Source organism: Rutidosis leptorrhynchoides, chromosome 1 (assembly GCF_046630445.1).
Source record: "Rutidosis leptorrhynchoides isolate AG116_Rl617_1_P2 chromosome 1, CSIRO_AGI_Rlap_v1, whole genome shotgun sequence".
Lineage (NCBI taxonomy): Eukaryota > Viridiplantae > Streptophyta > Magnoliopsida > Asterales > Asteraceae > Rutidosis > Rutidosis leptorrhynchoides.
Window position 1 is genome coordinate 118,277,970 of NC_092333.1, and position 16,462 is coordinate 118,294,431.

Here is a 16,462-nt window from a genome sequence, read left to right on the forward strand (position 1 = left end):
AAATTATGATTAGTTTACATAATTACCACAGAATTAGTATTGTATATAAAGGATATACTTAAAGCAGGAGAACGAGAAACAATTCATTAGTACCATATACCTTAAGAAATACACAACCTCTATATAATTAAAGTTTCACACGTGCACACTCAAAACAATGTTACAGATTTTCAGTAGCAATCACTATATATCATTATGTTGTGAACATACTTACAAATTTTCACTAAATTTAACAATATACACAAAATTAGGATACTAAACTTGAAAATGATGTTTCATGGAACCATATATTGCATCTTCCAAATTGAAATCTTATTCACATGTAAAAATTTTAAAAATCATTGGTGTAAGTTTAGAAAGTACCTTCTGTGAAGCCCGAATCCGTACATACAGTTGGTTCTAATCTGTCAAAAGAATAAATAAAATAAAAAATAAATAAATTACTGATTCAAGATTTCAAGATTTGAAGATGCTGTAAATGGAATGTAAGTACTGATGATTTAATTAAAGACCAAGTAATCCAAACTTTACCTACTTCAGATAGACCTTCACATATTATGTGTAATAACATGGTATGATATCATACATGACATCATTAATATTAATATTAATATCATTCTAATAACAAAACAATGCTGTATGGTATTTTGCAAACTAAGATGCTATAAATACACATATTCTTATAGCATTCATATTTCGAAAGTTGTGGTGATTATGGAGGGTGGAGACGCGTTTAGAGTTAGTAGCGCGCGAATAAGCAGTTCTAATATATGGAGAAATAGTGATAGAGACATTTTTTCAAGATCTTCGGTTGAAGAAGATGATGAAGAAGCATTGAAATGGGCTGCAATTGAAAAATTACCAACACAACTTCGATTAGAAAGAGGAATATTAACCGAAGAAGAAGGCCAACCAAGAGAGATTAATATCAAGAATCTTGATTTAGCTGAAAAACGAAATCTTTTAGAAAGACTTGTCAAAATTGCAGAAGAAGATAATGAAAAATTCTTGTTAAAACTCAAACATCGTATTGACCGGTAATCTCCATCTCCATTGTCATTATATATAATTCATTTCTTCTATTTTTTATGTTTTATATTTTTTTCATTATATTCGGATAAAAAAAACAGCGTCGGGCTTGAACTTCCAACTATAGAGGTCCATTTTGAGCATTTGAACATAGATGCTGAAGCATATGTTGGAGGCAGGGCATTACCTACCATTGTCAACTTTCTGGTTAACATCTTACAGGTTGTTATATATATTTTCACTTTATACCCCTAAATTTCAGCAAATATAACAATTCACTACTGATATTTCTCATTTCCTATGCAGGGATCCTTAAACTATCTGCATCTTCTTCCAAGTAAAAAGATTGCATTACCAATTCTTCATGATGTCAGTGGTATTATTAAGCCGGGGAGGTAAAAACACTACCATAATATGTTCTGATTTTTTTATAACAGTATACAAAATAACTGCAATGTGTACGGTTTATGCAGAATGACATTGCTACTGGGCCCACCAAGCTCGGGAAAAACGACACTGCTTTTAGCTTTGGCTGGAAAACTCGGGTCAGATTTAAAAGTAAGAGAATGTCATCTACTAATTCGATAAATTGAACTCTCCTAGTTGGCCTTTTCGTTGTGAACTCACTAATGTGTTAGTGAAACTGCCAATGTACTAATCTGCTAAAGTTGATTATGTGTACGTAAACGAACTATAGGTTTCTGGTAAAGTAACTTACAATGGGCATGAAATGAGAGAGTTTGTGCCACAAAGATCGTCTGCTTATATAAGTCAACATGACCTTCATATTGGAGAAATGACGGTCAGAGAAACGTTAGCTTTCTCTGCCAGGTGTCAAGGGGTTGGAGCAAGTTATGGTCAGTAATACAGTTTCTATTTTACAGACACACACAAAAACACGTATAGATATGCACTGTTGTAAAAGTTGTCCGAGTCGGCCGACGCGTTGGGTTGGGGACTAGCCTGTCCCGACTCGCTCATAATTGCTAAAAGTCAATCAACGCTAAAAAGTGGGTCAAAATCGGACTGAGTCAGCCTAGTCGGGTTTGAGTCAGTCAAAGTCGGTCAAGTCAAAGTTAGGTAAAAAAATATTACTATATTTTTTAAAATTAGAATTTGTGTCATATATCTATGTTTGAAAAATTTATATTTTATATGTTTGATATATTTATGTGTAATATAAATATATCAAACCATTAGCCCAGTGGTTGGGCTCTGAGTTCCTTGCAAGAGGTCTTAAGTTCGAATCCCGTCTAGGACGAATATTTAGTGGTGGCCACGGATGGGTTGGAAACAGCCAGGGATGGGTTGTAAACAGCCAGGGAGTGATCCTGCTGGGCTGCGTACATCATAGTATGGGGTCGGATTACTCGCCCTCTCCTAAAAGTCAATGCTCGTCAACGCCCATCTCGTCCCCGACTCGACCGACTCGTACCTCCAAGGCCCCACCAACTGATCTCCGACTCGGGAGTTTCACAACCTTGTATATATGTGCAAAAAATGTAACAAATTTGACCAAAATTGATACTTGTATGATTGTGGGAAATTTGTAGAAATGTTAGCAGAATTGTCAAGGAGAGAAAAAGCTGCAAACATTAAGCCCGATCCCGACCTTGATATCTTCATGAAGGTGAAATAAAAAAAAAAAAAAAATTAAAAATTGAATGATTAGAAAGACACTTTTTATAACTATTTTGCATCTGCACTTAAAAAAGAGTAATAATTTTGTTAATTCTATAGGCAGCATCACTAGAAGGGCAAGAGGCTAGTGTTATTACTGAGTATGTTATCAAGGTACCAAGTTTTTTTACTAATGCTTGTTACGAAATAAGCTCGTGAAAGATATCTAACTAAAATCCCTGATTAAAATGTTTATATATGAAGATATTAGGCCTTGAAGTTTGTGCTGATACCATAGTAGGTGATGAAATGTTTAGAGGTATTTCAGGAGGCCAAAAAAAGCGAGTCACAACTGGTACGTACGAATTATACGTAACTCATTACTAGTGTTAGACTGTATATTATTATTTTTCACCCCAAAAAAAAAAAAAAAAGTTAAGGTTGGTTAATATGAGTTGGTATGCAGGGGAAATGATGGTTGGACCAGCAAGGGCGTTGTTTATGGATGAAATTTCGACTGGATTGGACAGTTCAACGACTTTTCAAATAGTAAATTCGATTAGGCAATCAGTACATATTCTTCAGGGTACTTGTGTAATATCACTTCTTCAACCTGCACCCGAGACTTATGACTTATTTGATGACATCATTCTTCTTTCGGATGGCCAAATTGTCTACCAAGGTCCCCGAGAGAACGTTCTAGAGTTTTTTGAGTACATGGGATTCAAATGTCCCGAGAGGAAAGGCGTTGCAGACTTCTTACAAGAAGTAATCTTATTTTTCAAACCATTAACTTTTCTCTTTATCTCTTTTCTAAGGACAAAATATCACCAATGGTCCCTATGGTTTGTATCGGATTATACTCATGGTCCATTGCTTTTATCTGTCAAGGATGGTCTCTGTGGTTTGCATTTCTTTGTTAGGGATGGTACCTGTGGTTTGCACCAGGGACCATCGGTGATTCAAGTGCAAACCACAGGGAAAATCCATGACGGAAAAAAACATAGGACCACCGGTGATTTCCGATACAAACCACAGGGACCATCCGTGATATCTTGTCTTTTTAAGTTAATGGAAATTTCAAATCGCACTTCATTAACATAGGTGACATCGAAAAAAGATCAAGAGCAATACTGGATGAAAAGAGACGAGGCTTACACTTTTATTACTTCAAGAGAATTTGCAGAGTCGTTTCAGTCGTTTCACGTTGGAAAAAGGCTTGGAGACGAACTTTGTACACCGTTTGATCGATCAAAAAGCCACCCTGCTGCATTAACAACGAAAAAGTTCGGTGTGAGCAAACGGGAATTATTAAAAGCTTGCATATCAAGAGAATACTTGCTTATGAAAAGAAACTCATTTGTGTATATATTCAAGATGACACAGTTAGTATTCATGGCTACCATAACAATGACACTATTTCTAAGAACCGAAATGCCAAAAAAAACATTAGTAGACGGTACGATTTTCATGGGTGCATTGTTTTTCGCATTGGTCACGATTACATTCAACGGTTTCTCGGAGCTATCTTTAAGCATTTTAAAACTACCCGTATTTTATAAGCAAAGAGACCTTCTGTTTTTTCCCGCATGGGCTTACTCGATACCTACATGGATTCTAAAGATCCCAATTACAGTCATCGAGGTCGCCACCTGGGTTATTATGACGTATTACGTCATAGGATTCGATTCGGATCCTGCAAGGTACTAATTGTTCATTTGTTCATAACAATAAGACACTAGTTCATAAGTTTAATATAAAACATGTTTCTGATTAATCTAATCACATTTTGTAGGTTTTTTAAACAGATGTTTTTGCTAGTATGCATACACCAGATGTCATCTGCCTTATTTCGCTTCATAGGATCATTAGGAAGAAATATAATTGTTGCCAACACATTTGGTTCATTTGGATTGCTTACTATATTTGTCCTTGGTGGATTCATCTTAGCGCGAGGTAACATATATACATGATTTCATCGTCATTTTATATATGCAATGTGTACATATACGAGCTTTTTTTTTACTTCACACAGATGACATTAAGGGATGGTGGTTATGGTGTTACTGGTTTTCACCTATGATGTATGGACAGAATGGTTTGGCAGTTAACGAATTTCTTGGAGATAGTTGGAAAAAAGTAAGTACCACTTAAGCTATTAACCTTGTGTTGTAACTCATGTGGTCGTGGTCTGCCTCTCTTAGCAAGAGGTCATGAGTTCTACTCCCGTGGGGTGCAACATTGCCGACAAGGTTGCCCCTTAACCCTTGAATTCTACCCAAAGGTGCCTTTCGCACATCGCGTTGCGGGGACAGGGGGAGGGGGGTTTTACCGCCCATGCCCTCGGATTAGGCCGGGTTTCCTCATGGGCAGCAGTTGAGGGCGGGTTATGCAACTGCGGGAGATGAACGCGTGATCCCAAACTTCTGTTAAAAAAAACACACATGTTTGCAATGTGTTAATATGATCCTTTAATTTAACCTTACGCTATATGTATAGGTTTCGTCCAACTCCAACGACACAATTGGTGTCGCTCTACTCAAATCTCGTGGAATATTTCCGGAAGCATATTGGTATTGGATAGCCGTAGGTGCATCGCTTGGATATATGTTCCTATTTAATATCTGCTTCACCCTCGCTCTCGAATACCTCAACCGTAAGGATTTTGCTTAATAGCATTGTTGTAGAAAACCCGGATTACTCCCGATTAATCTCAATTACTCCTTATTAAGTGCAGTCCGTTTCGATTTTCCAAAATCCGTTTAGCTAACTGGTCAATGTCATTTAATGGGTCAAAAACGAATTTGTTGATCAAAGTAGGTCAAATGGGCAACATTTGAACATGAATTTAAACTAGAATCTTAGAGTTTTTGAACAAAATGAACGATTTTATACAATTATGTTAAAGTTTATGTGTATGTTTATGGTTTTCTTATATATTTACATATATAATTTTGAAATTTAATACTTAAATGTATAAAAAGTACAATACGTGTCTTCCAGCCTTCGGAAGTCCTCAGGCAGTTTTATCTGAAGAAAGCATGGCTGCAAGAAAAGCTATGAAAACAGGACATTCTATTGAGTTATCAGCAAGACCTTTATCAGGTAAATCATCCCTTGATCACCGCGTTTACATGATAATTAGTACTCAAATGTTGTCTGCATTACAAATTCAGAAAGAAAGAATGAAGTACGAATGTCTTCGAGAGTGGGAAACATTAATGAAGTTGACCATAACAAAAAACATGGGATGGTTCTACCGTTTGTGCCCCTATCCATTGCTTTTGATGAAATTAGATACGCAGTCGATATGCCACAAGAAATGAAAGCCGAAGGCGTAGCCGAAGATCGGTTAGAACTATTAAAGGGTATTAGTGGTGCATTTAGGCCGGGGGTTCTTACAGCTCTAATGGGAATAAGTGGTGCTGGTAAGACCACGTTAATGGATGTTTTAGCCGGAAGAAAAACAGGCGGTTATATTGAGGGGAGTATCACTATTTCTGGGTACCCAAAAAAGCAAGAAACATTTGCTCGTGTTGCTGGATATTGTGAACAAACTGATATTCACTCGCCTCATGTTACGGTATTTGAATCCTTACAGTATTCTGCATGGCTCCGTCTACCTCCCGAAGTTGATTCAGCAACCCGAGAGGTGAATATTTTTATTTTTAATAACTTCCACAAAAGGTTTCTGCTAAAAAAATAATAAGAAAAGGATTTTGCTCACGGCCCTAATTAATTAACGTGCAAAAAATACTTGTAAACTTCAATAACCGCCTTACAGAAGTCAAAATAAACCGCCATGTACAACTCATTGATGCACACTTACCACAGCCCTAAGTCTTGTCGTTAGCAAAATCCTTAAAAAAACAAATAAAAACATGATGCTATGTTTTATTATGTGTAGATGTTTGTGGAGGAGGTAATGCAATTAGTAGAGCTAGTTCCGCTTAGGGAAGCACTAGTGGGATTACCTGGAGTAAACGGGCTTTCAACAGAACAGAGAAAAAGGCTAACGATTGCAGTCGAGCTTGTGGCTAACCCATCTATAATTTTTATGGATGAGCCGACATCGGGACTTGATGCACGAGCTGCAGCCATAGTCATGAGGACTGTTAGAAACACAGTTGACACAGGAAGAACAGTAGTCTGCACCATACATCAACCAAGCATCGACATCTTTGATGCTTTTGATGAGGTAAATTTATAATTAATATTAGATAGTATAACGAAGTTTCTAGCAAGAAAGGTTGTAAACAATACTTATAAGTTCTTATTATATGATATAGTTATTTCTGTTAAAAAGAGGCGGTGAAGAAATATATGTCGGTCCACTAGGCCGCCATTCTTATCACTTGATCAAGTACTTTGAGGTTAGCATGATGAACATACATATACATATTTACTTTTTAACAGTTTAGCTAAAGTATATGAAATTTTAAAACTTGTCGTCAATGAAGGAAATTGATGGAGTGCGTAAAATCAAAGATGGTTACAATCCTGCAACTTGGATGTTAGAGGTGACATCAGCAGCACAAGAAGCTACTTTAGGGATTAATTTTACAGATGTATACAAGAACTCAGAATTATACAAGTAGGGTGATTCGTGATTGTAACTCATCACTTAAACTCCTATTCTAACACGATTTGCTTGTTATCTAAATATGATTTATATGACTCGTTCAGGAGAAATAAAGATTTGATAAAGGAAAACAGTAAGCCGATACCGGGTTCATCTGATATACAATTTCGTACTCAATATTCACAATCGTTCTGGACACAATGTATGGCTTGTTTATGGAAACAACATTGGTCATATTGGCGAAACCCTCCATACACTGCTGTTAGGTTCTTGTTTACAACCTTTATCGCTTTGATGTTTGGGACGATCTTCTGGGACATGGGGTCTAAAAGGTCAGCCGATGAGTTAATTAAAATGATTATGTTTTGTTATTCGTTTAAAAAAAATAAAAACATATAAAAATAAAAAACTTTTACTAAACTTGTTTCTACATCTTACAGGAGAAACCAACAAGATCTTTTTAACGCAATGGGATCTATGTATGCTGCTATACTTTTTATCGGAGTACAAAATGCTACATCAGTACAACCAGTTGTTTCTATTGAAAGAACCGTCTTTTATAGGGAACGAGCTGCTGGGATGTATTCAGCTTTGCCATACGCTTTCGGACAGGTAGTTTTCTAGTAATTTAATACCTGAAAAACGGGTCACGTTGGGTCAAAGATCAAACGGGTTTGGGTTAAAATGGATCATGGGTCGAAACGGGTCAGCTTTAATATGGGTCGAACGGGATGGGTCAAGACCGGGGTCGGGACCCAGTTTTTGCGATATTAATTATATGTTACTTATATCTAAACTTTTTGTAGGTTATGATTGAGATCCCATACATCTTTGTTCAGACGATTGTCTATGGGCTCATTGTATATTCAATGATCGGATTTGAGTGGACAGTAGTAAAGTTTCTATGGTATCTCTTTTTTATGTACTTCACGTTTTTGTATTTCACGTTCTACGGGATGATGACGGTTGCAGTAACCCCTAACCACAACTTTGCTGCTATCATTTCATCGGCATTTTATGCGATATGGAACCTTTTCTCAGGATTCATTGTTCCACGAACAGTAAGTCTCAAACTAACCAATTTTTTAGAGGCGTTAAGCAATATAATCAGTGGCGAGTTTAGGTAATAGCCCGTGGGGTCACGGGACACTACTAGTTTAAAATTTGTATGTAGAAAATACTCTTTAAATTGTATTGGACACCACTAAATCTAACTACAGGACCCCATATATTTTCGAATTTATAGTTTTTCTTTTAAATTGTATAAGACACCACTAAATTTAACTACTCGGACCACATATACTTTTCGAATTTGTAGTTTTTTGAAGGTAAACAACCACTAAAACAGCATTCAAATATAACTAGCACTAAAAAAAAATTGTGACCCCGTTGAATTCCGATCTAGGAATCGCCACTTAATATAATGTTAAACCCAATGTATTAGTACACAGAAAAAATTGATGATTGGCTGGCTCAAAAGACTAACTTCTAGACTTTTACGATATGTTAAACAGAGGATTCCTATATGGTGGAGATGGTATTATTACATTTGTCCAATTGCTTGGACGTTATACGGATTGGTTACTTCACAGTTTGGTGATATAACGGACAAGCTCGATACAGGAGAAACGGTAGCGGAATTTGTCCACCAATTTTACGGCTTTGAATTTGACTTTGTTAAATATGTGGCAGTAATCATTGTTGGATTTACTGTTTTGTTTGGGTTCATTTTCGCGTATTCCATCAAGGCGTTTAACTTCCAAAAACGGTAGTGAATGGATCATGATATGCTTACCCGAAGTACAGGAAGCAAGCAGTGTGTAAATCAAGAAACTTGTTTCATTTCGAGCATCTTATTAGATAGCGTTTGTCATTAGTTGAGTTCTGTGAGTTGTGTAAATGAAAACATTATAACATATTTATCCGGAATCAAAGAAGGAAATTTTGAGCAGTTAATGGCAGTCGAGAAACATTTCATACTAGTGGATGTGGATCATATGATTGCAAAAATGACAATTGACTTTAAAATACAAAGCAGACATTTCATCAAACACGTTATAGGCATTATGAAGCACATAGCAATATAACAACAACGTAATGAAATATTGCACAACGCAATATAACACTTATTACCTTGTTATGTAGCGGATTATTGCTAAGCTGTAAATTCCTCCAAATTATGGATGCCGGAAATATCGGCAATTTCTCAATCAAATCTTTCGCTTCATACAACTTCCCAGCATGACCCAAAAGTGAAACCATGCACGCATAATGTTCTAACCCTGGTTCAATACCAAAGTCAACCATTGACTTGAAATGGTCAAACCTACCTATTATGATACTACACATGACATATACATATACATATACATATATACATATATAATATTTTACGTAAGTATCCTCAAAAGTAGAAGCATGTAAGAATCAATTGCAGAAAAATTGCAAAAACCTTCTGTTTTCAATGATAAGGGACTAAATCGTCTAGAAATAGAATATAATATTATATATCCAGATATTAAACATACAAAACTTAATTTTAAGACTCTCTTTTATATGATACACTTGTAACATGCAAGGATTTGAGCCTTGCAAATGATAAAATTATGCAGTGATAAGTGATTATACTTTATGCTATATGAGTGTACAGTACACGTAAGTCATTAAAGCGCGAAATGTATTGCTATCGGTGAATAGTTAGTGAATAGTAGGCAACCTTGTGAATTAGTATATAGATATAATATAATATAATTTTATATGACATCTATCTAATAAAGTAAGTTATACTTTTACCTTTTGAACTTAGGTGATTCGTACATCACAAAGTGGGCAACAGCTGAGAATTATTACAGAGTCAAGGCTAGTTCCATAAATGTTCGAGATAATTTTGACTCACAAAGAGGTAGTTTCGGTTTTAAACCTCCATCACTACTTGCGATTAAATTCAAGTTTTTACTTTTTAAGGAACTCAAATTTAACTCACCCTCCTCAAAAAGTAAAAGAACCACATCCCATTTGACCCAAGCAATTTTTGAGTCATTTCCCGAACCGCTCCAAAAATATGAACGCCTTACACTCTCAAACTTCTTTACCACACATGGCGGGGCACGAAGAGCGAGAAATAATACAATTGTAGACTATTTAACACTGATTAACAAGAGACAAGCGTCCACCAAATGACATCGAACGTGCCTTCCAATCCGAAAGTCTTTTCTCAAATTTTTCTATAACCGGTTTCCAACTATCCAACTTATTCAACTTAGCATCAACCGGAAGACCAACTCTTATTGCAACCAAATGTGTTAGCCATATTTTCAACTTCGGCTTTATCAACCCCAACCCCAACTAAACTAAACTGCTCTTAGGATAATTAACTTTAAGCCCCAAAGTTAACTACATTTAAGAAGTTTCACGAGGTTACGAAATTATTCTCATTCCAACTCACGAAGAAAATCGTATCGTCGGCGTATTGTAAATGGGATATGCAAACCTTGTCACTACCAATTTTTACTCACGCAATAAATTACGATTCACCGCGGCCTTGGTTAAGGCATTTAAACCCTCCGCTACAATAATATAAAGGTAAGGTAAAAGGGGATCACCTTGTCTCACACCTCTTTCTAATCTAAATTCATTCGTCGGTGAACCATTAAGAAGGATATAGATGGAGGCCGATTTGAGACATGAGAGAATCCATTGCCTCCATTTCGACCCGAAACTCATAAATTCCAATTCTTCCATTAGAAACTCCCAACTTAAGCAATCAAACGCTTTCTAGAAATCAACTTTGAAGATAAGACTTTTAAGACGTTTTTGCTTTAAGTAGTCAAGTGTTTCGTTTGCAATTAAAGCCCCGTCTAAGATGTTCCTACCTTTTATAAACGAACTTTGTTCATACCCGACAAGCTTAAGGACAACTTTCCCGAGTCGGTTTGAAAGCAACTTCATGAAGATTTTGTAATAACTTCCAATCAAACTAATCGGGCGATCATCATTCAAGGATAATCGGTCTGTTTTTTTTTTCAAGACAAGGGTAATGAAAGATGCATTACATCCTTTAGAGATTTCACCATTTTCCCAAAACGAACTTCGGGACCCGTGGCTTTCGATCTTCCACATTATTTAACCGGTTCCCAAATCTCAGATTCGCTAAAAAGGAGTTCTAGACTCGAAGCGTCTGCAGACATGAGGTGGCTGCCACCAAGGCCATTAAGCCCATCAGGCCCAGCAGACGTAATCCAGTCCAGAATCTGAGGTCTATGTTTATTTTTCGATCCAAATAATTGCTGGAATTGCTGGAAATGACTGAGAACTGCAGCCTTCACCTCGTGCGGGTTTTCATTCCATGTACCATTAATATTGAGACCGCGAATGTTGCACTTATATCTCCTTTTTATGGATGAGTGAAAGAAATTTGAGTTTTCATCCCCTTCTAGTATTCAATGGATTTTAGCATTTTGTTTCAACAAATAAGATTTGATCTTTACTTTTTCCAACCAACATCTTCTAGACTCCATCCACATGCTTTGTCATTGTCATTGTCATTGAATGACCGCGTTTCAGCCCTTTTTTCCCAATCCTCAGCCTCAATTTGAGGCTACTAATTTCATTGTCAAGGTTGCCAAATACATTGTTACTCCACTCTTTAAGTGCATATTTAACATTCTTCAGTCGATCTATGAACTACTGTCCAACTGCGAACCCTTAATAGGTTTAACCCATGAATCTTAAATAATATCCTCCACACCATATTTGTTGAACCATTCATTAAACACTTTGAATGGTTTCGGGCCGTAATCGATGATTTTGTCCCTTAAGATTAAAGGACAATGATCCAATTCTCTTCTTTCTAACGGTATGACCGAAAGATCTTTCCAAAGGTTAATGAATTTGTCCGAGACGAGAAATCTATCAAGCTTACTAAACTTAGTTCCATCATCACTTATGTCTATAAACTTTCTACCATTGATCGAAATTTCAATTAGGTTGTTCCTAGATATGAAGTCGTTGAATAGAGTAACCCGTCTATGATGAAATACACAGTTTAACCCATCCGAATGATCTATTACCTCATTAAAATCCCCGCATAACAACCATGCCGAATCAACATCCATCATGATATTATCTAAGGAATCCTACATTAGTTATTTATTCGCATCGTCATGATGACCATATACGTTAACAATAATTGATTCATGCCCATAACCGATCCAATTACCCCGAATAGCTAAGAAAATTTCATTACTAAATGCATTCGAAGATAAGAAGCTTTTAGTATTCCATACTACTAACATGCCTCCTGAGTTCCCCACTCCTTTCTTTTGAAAAAACCTTAAATCACTATTTCCCCACAACGCATATATCCAACGGTTTTCGAGGTGTTGCATCTAATTTCTTACAACGTGATAATACCCGGACTTTCACTGACACAAATACTTTTGACCCACCCGAAGTTCCCTTTAACCCCCAGCCCGCGAACATTTAAAGATAAAATCGTCATAAAAAGTTCAATGAAATGAAGGGACAGTGAAGCAGAACTTACTGGGGGTTGAGGTTGGTCCACATCAACCCCATTTGTTCCCCAAACTCCCTTACTTTCACGCCATTAATCGGTTGGCTGTGTGGATTTGACGATTTTCCCCTAGGTTTTGATTTCTTCACACATGCTTTGCAATTGAGCTAATCAACCGAATCTAAATTAATTTCCTTCCTTGCCATGCTTTTAAATCTCATAAGTCTAGAATATGCTCTACAGTTAGTTACTAATAGATCTCCAATGACAATTATTACAGAATGAAACCTCTGCAGATTTGGCACTACGCATGTAGTACCAGATGTAATATTAGCTGAACTATTGGTGGTGCAGCCACTCTTTGATTGGTGGGCCTTATCCCGATGCTTAGCGTTGTCATTTAATCCACTAGATTGGCTATTATTCAGCCCATAACACTTCACCTTGGTAGGCCCATTCCCAAAGTTGCCATCCATATGATTTTTGACACCTTGGGCCACAAAACTCTCTGGCCCAGCTTGAGAGTCGTCTGCAAATATTTCGTCCTCCTGGGCGACATGATTATCCAGCCATGTAATCAGAAGGGTTGTAATACCCATAGCCTTCGGAAGGATATAACGCGTCAAAACTGCTAGTAGTTTCATCAGAATTGATAAAATCTGAGCTATAATCAGAACTGTAATATTGGCTGACCTCCTCATTGGCATTAGCTCCCAAATATGGACAAACCTTTTCTTCCTCTTTAACATTGATGAAATAGATTTTTGACTTATGTTTAAATTTTAATGAATCGTTAACTACCTCAAGATTGGTAAGCTTCACAAAAACCCTAACATAGGTAAGCTTTTGATGACCACGAAGTGAGCAATTATCAATTCATATACAACTCCCCACCATTCCACTATAGAGCTAAATGTGTTTTCTGTCCAACAATGAACATGAACACCGGTAATTTTTAGCCACACCATATGACCATCAGGCCAGTAATCGACATCCCTAAGTTGAACTTTATGTATCCATTTTTTCATTCGATGGTGAGTCTGATGCTTCACAAATTAACTGCTTTTCTTAGTAACTCCTTGTTGCCGCTATTGTCACCGATCATCACAAGTTTTCCCTTAATTTTGCATCAACGGTTGTGACTTTTCTTCTACTATTTAACCTAGCTCTCAGATCCACCTTATCTCTTAAGAGTTAACACATCATCGTCCTTTCTCCTCCCATTTTGTGATGCCCCGTACAAAACCATCGTGTACGAATCATCAACAACAGGATCATTACAAGGTTAAGTACTATATGCTGTAATAAAAGAAGTTGCATTCACGATAGAAAGATGACGTCATAATCGACATCAAAAGTTTTACACCAACAGTATGCTTCTACGAATAGCAAGCATGAATAAATGTATGTGACCCTTAGGTCGTTACAAAACATAGTTTCAAATGTATTAAAGTTTGAATGCAAGATAAACAGTTCATGCGGTGATAACACTAAGCAGCGGGTGTCTACGGCAAGACTAGCACGACAGCGGAAGCAAATAACCTTAAGCACCTGAGAAAAACATGCTTAAAAACGTCAACACAAAGGTTGGTGAGCTACAGTTTAAGTATAACAGTATGTAAGGTAGGCCACGAGATTTCAGTGCTACAAAGAGCGTTTCAAAACAGTATGATAAAGTATATGTTAACCGTGGGCACTTGGTAACTAACTTAACGTTTATACCCCCTGAATGTACACTTGGCAAGTGCGTATGTTTACGAAGTATTAAACACTCGTTAAATGCTAGCGCTACTAGCCCGAGTGGGGATGTCAAACCCTATGGATCCATATCTAAGATTCGCGTTCACGGTTCAAAAACCAATGATTAAACGTTACCGAGCTAAAGGGAATGTTTATGCCGTTGTATAACCCACACATATATAAGTTTAAGTACTCGTGCCTAGTATGTAAAACATAAAATCCGCATGTATTCTCAGTTCCCAAAATAAGTTAAAGTAAAAAGGGAATGCTATAACTCACAATGATAAAGTAGCGGTAAAGTATGACTCGGAAAGTAAGCAAGTAATGAAGGTTGTCCAAACGGGTCCTCAACCTAAGTCAAATAGTACTAAGTTAGTAAATCGTCCGAATAGGATTAAAAGTATGTAAATAAGGTCTTAAGGCTCATCATCTTTCATCATCAACAAAAAGGCATAAAGTAAGTTTCGTTTATGAAAGTAGTTTAAAACAAAGGCTGAGTTCGGTCAGTCACCACGGCCTCTATACCTACTGAAATAAGGTGAGACCAGTGGCCATGGCTCCGTATATGAGTCCTTTAGTTGTGGTAAAAATCCCAGAAGAAAACTCATCTTCGTTTGACCATGGCGACGGTCTAAGTGCGATTAGGTCAGAATTTTTTCAGTACAACGTTACATGGACATAGTGACGATCGGAGGGCCATAAATCCTAAACCGTAACTCGGATTAAGACGAGTCCTATATGAAAAGTTATCTACTCGGACAGAGCTATCTGAAAATAATAATTACAGTAGCCCAGGTCGTATGGGTCAGACACAGAAACAGTAGAACGGTAGGGTCAGTAGGTTCCGGTGGTTCTTGGTGCTCGATGCTTATCATGGTTCTCATCCTTGATGCATATAGCTTCAAGTGTACAACTCGTTGATGTGTTTGCATCATTTTCACCAAGGTTTGACCATCAGAACCCAAGTGTAAGTCTAAGATATGAAGCACAACTCACTTAAGTGTTGCAAGTGTTTTGATGAACCAAAGTTACATCAAAGTCTTAGATCTAACACATACATGAACTTTAAAACTAATAAAAAGTTACAAACTTGAAAGTGAACTTATGAAATCAAGATCTTAAGTTGTAGAACATAGTTCTTAGTTAGATCTTGAAGATCCTAGACTCAAAAGTCTAGATCTAACATAAGTGTGCAAAGTTATAATTAAAGAAAGCTTACTTACATGTTCTTGAACTTTTAAAGTAATTTTAGTTCAAGAAAGTATGAGATCAAGAATAACTTGTAATACTTGACCATTCAAACCAACAATCATTAAATTAAAGTACATAATACAAAGAAATAAACTAAGTAAACAAGTAAAAGGTTCATGGTTGTTCATACTTTAAAGATTCAAACCAAAGTTTGATCTTTAGAAAGTAAACTTTAAGTTTACTTCATGAGCTTCAAGTATGATTTTAATCAACACATAAACTTACAATCTTTCAAGAAATTAAATGTAGAACATAACTAGTAAGTTAGGTTCTTATGTGTTCTTGTTAATACAAGATAAAAGAAGAATCAAACTAGAAAGTTTCCTTCTTAGTAATTAGTAAGTAACAACAACAAGTAAATAATAACAACAAAGTTCATGTAACTAAGTAACAAACAACTACAAGTAACAACAATAAAAGAATGATGATGATGAAGGTTGGTTGGTTCGGTTTTTAGCAAGAAAAAGAAGAGAGGATTTGTTTATATTACTTACAAGTATGAGAGCAAAATGAGAGAAATATGAGAGAGAGTTGAGAGGTATTTTTGTGTGTGTGTAAAAGTGAAGAAACTAGTGAGCAAGTAAATGAAAAAAAAAAGAACCAAACCCTCCCATATGGCCCTCATGGCCGACGGTTCTAGGGAGAAGGGAGGGGAGAGAGGCTTAGTCCACTAGTTTCATGTATGTAAAGCTTACAAAGTTGGATACTAGAGGTGCATGCATGGGGAT

The 16,462-nt window shown here is 36.5% G+C and overlaps 1 protein-coding gene and 1 long non-coding RNA gene across 15 annotated transcripts; one reads left to right on the forward strand and one right to left on the reverse strand.

The window, feature by feature from the left end:
* Nucleotides 1–269: 269 nt before the first annotated feature.
* On the reverse strand, nucleotides 270–9,642 carry LOC139864454 (uncharacterized). The gene is made up of 3 exons (XR_011764484.1): nucleotides 9,365–9,642; nucleotides 3,808–3,916; nucleotides 270–404 (listed from the first exon to the last, which is right to left on the reverse strand). It is a non-coding gene; the product is annotated as an uncharacterized lncRNA (long non-coding RNA).
* LOC139864398 (pleiotropic drug resistance protein 1-like) lies at nucleotides 715–9,003 on the forward strand. 14 transcript variants are annotated; one of them, XM_071853030.1, is made up of 23 exons: nucleotides 757–781; nucleotides 902–1,037; nucleotides 1,131–1,251; nucleotides 1,336–1,424; nucleotides 1,503–1,587; nucleotides 1,727–1,886; nucleotides 2,583–2,659; nucleotides 2,770–2,823; nucleotides 2,914–3,004; nucleotides 3,116–3,417; nucleotides 3,754–4,352; nucleotides 4,445–4,605; nucleotides 4,685–4,788; nucleotides 5,149–5,305; nucleotides 5,653–5,731; nucleotides 5,830–6,301; nucleotides 6,557–6,847; nucleotides 6,939–7,022; nucleotides 7,110–7,243; nucleotides 7,336–7,563; nucleotides 7,672–7,843; nucleotides 8,038–8,292; nucleotides 8,746–9,003. In XM_071853030.1, the coding sequence occupies exons 5-23, from the start codon at nucleotides 1,504–1,506 to the stop codon at nucleotides 9,001–9,003; spliced, it is 3,762 nt and encodes a 1,253-aa protein (XP_071709131.1). In that variant the 5' UTR covers nucleotides 757–781; nucleotides 902–1,037; nucleotides 1,131–1,251; nucleotides 1,336–1,424; nucleotide 1,503. The 14 variants fall into 14 exon arrangements, with proteins under 14 accessions (XP_071709086.1, XP_071709078.1, XP_071709090.1 ...); XM_071852985.1 differs by having other exon boundaries at nucleotides 715–1,037; nucleotides 5,653–5,777; nucleotides 5,834–6,301; XM_071852977.1 differs by having other exon boundaries at nucleotides 715–1,037; nucleotides 5,653–5,775; nucleotides 5,826–6,301.
* Nucleotides 9,643–16,462: the final 6,820 nt, after the last annotated feature.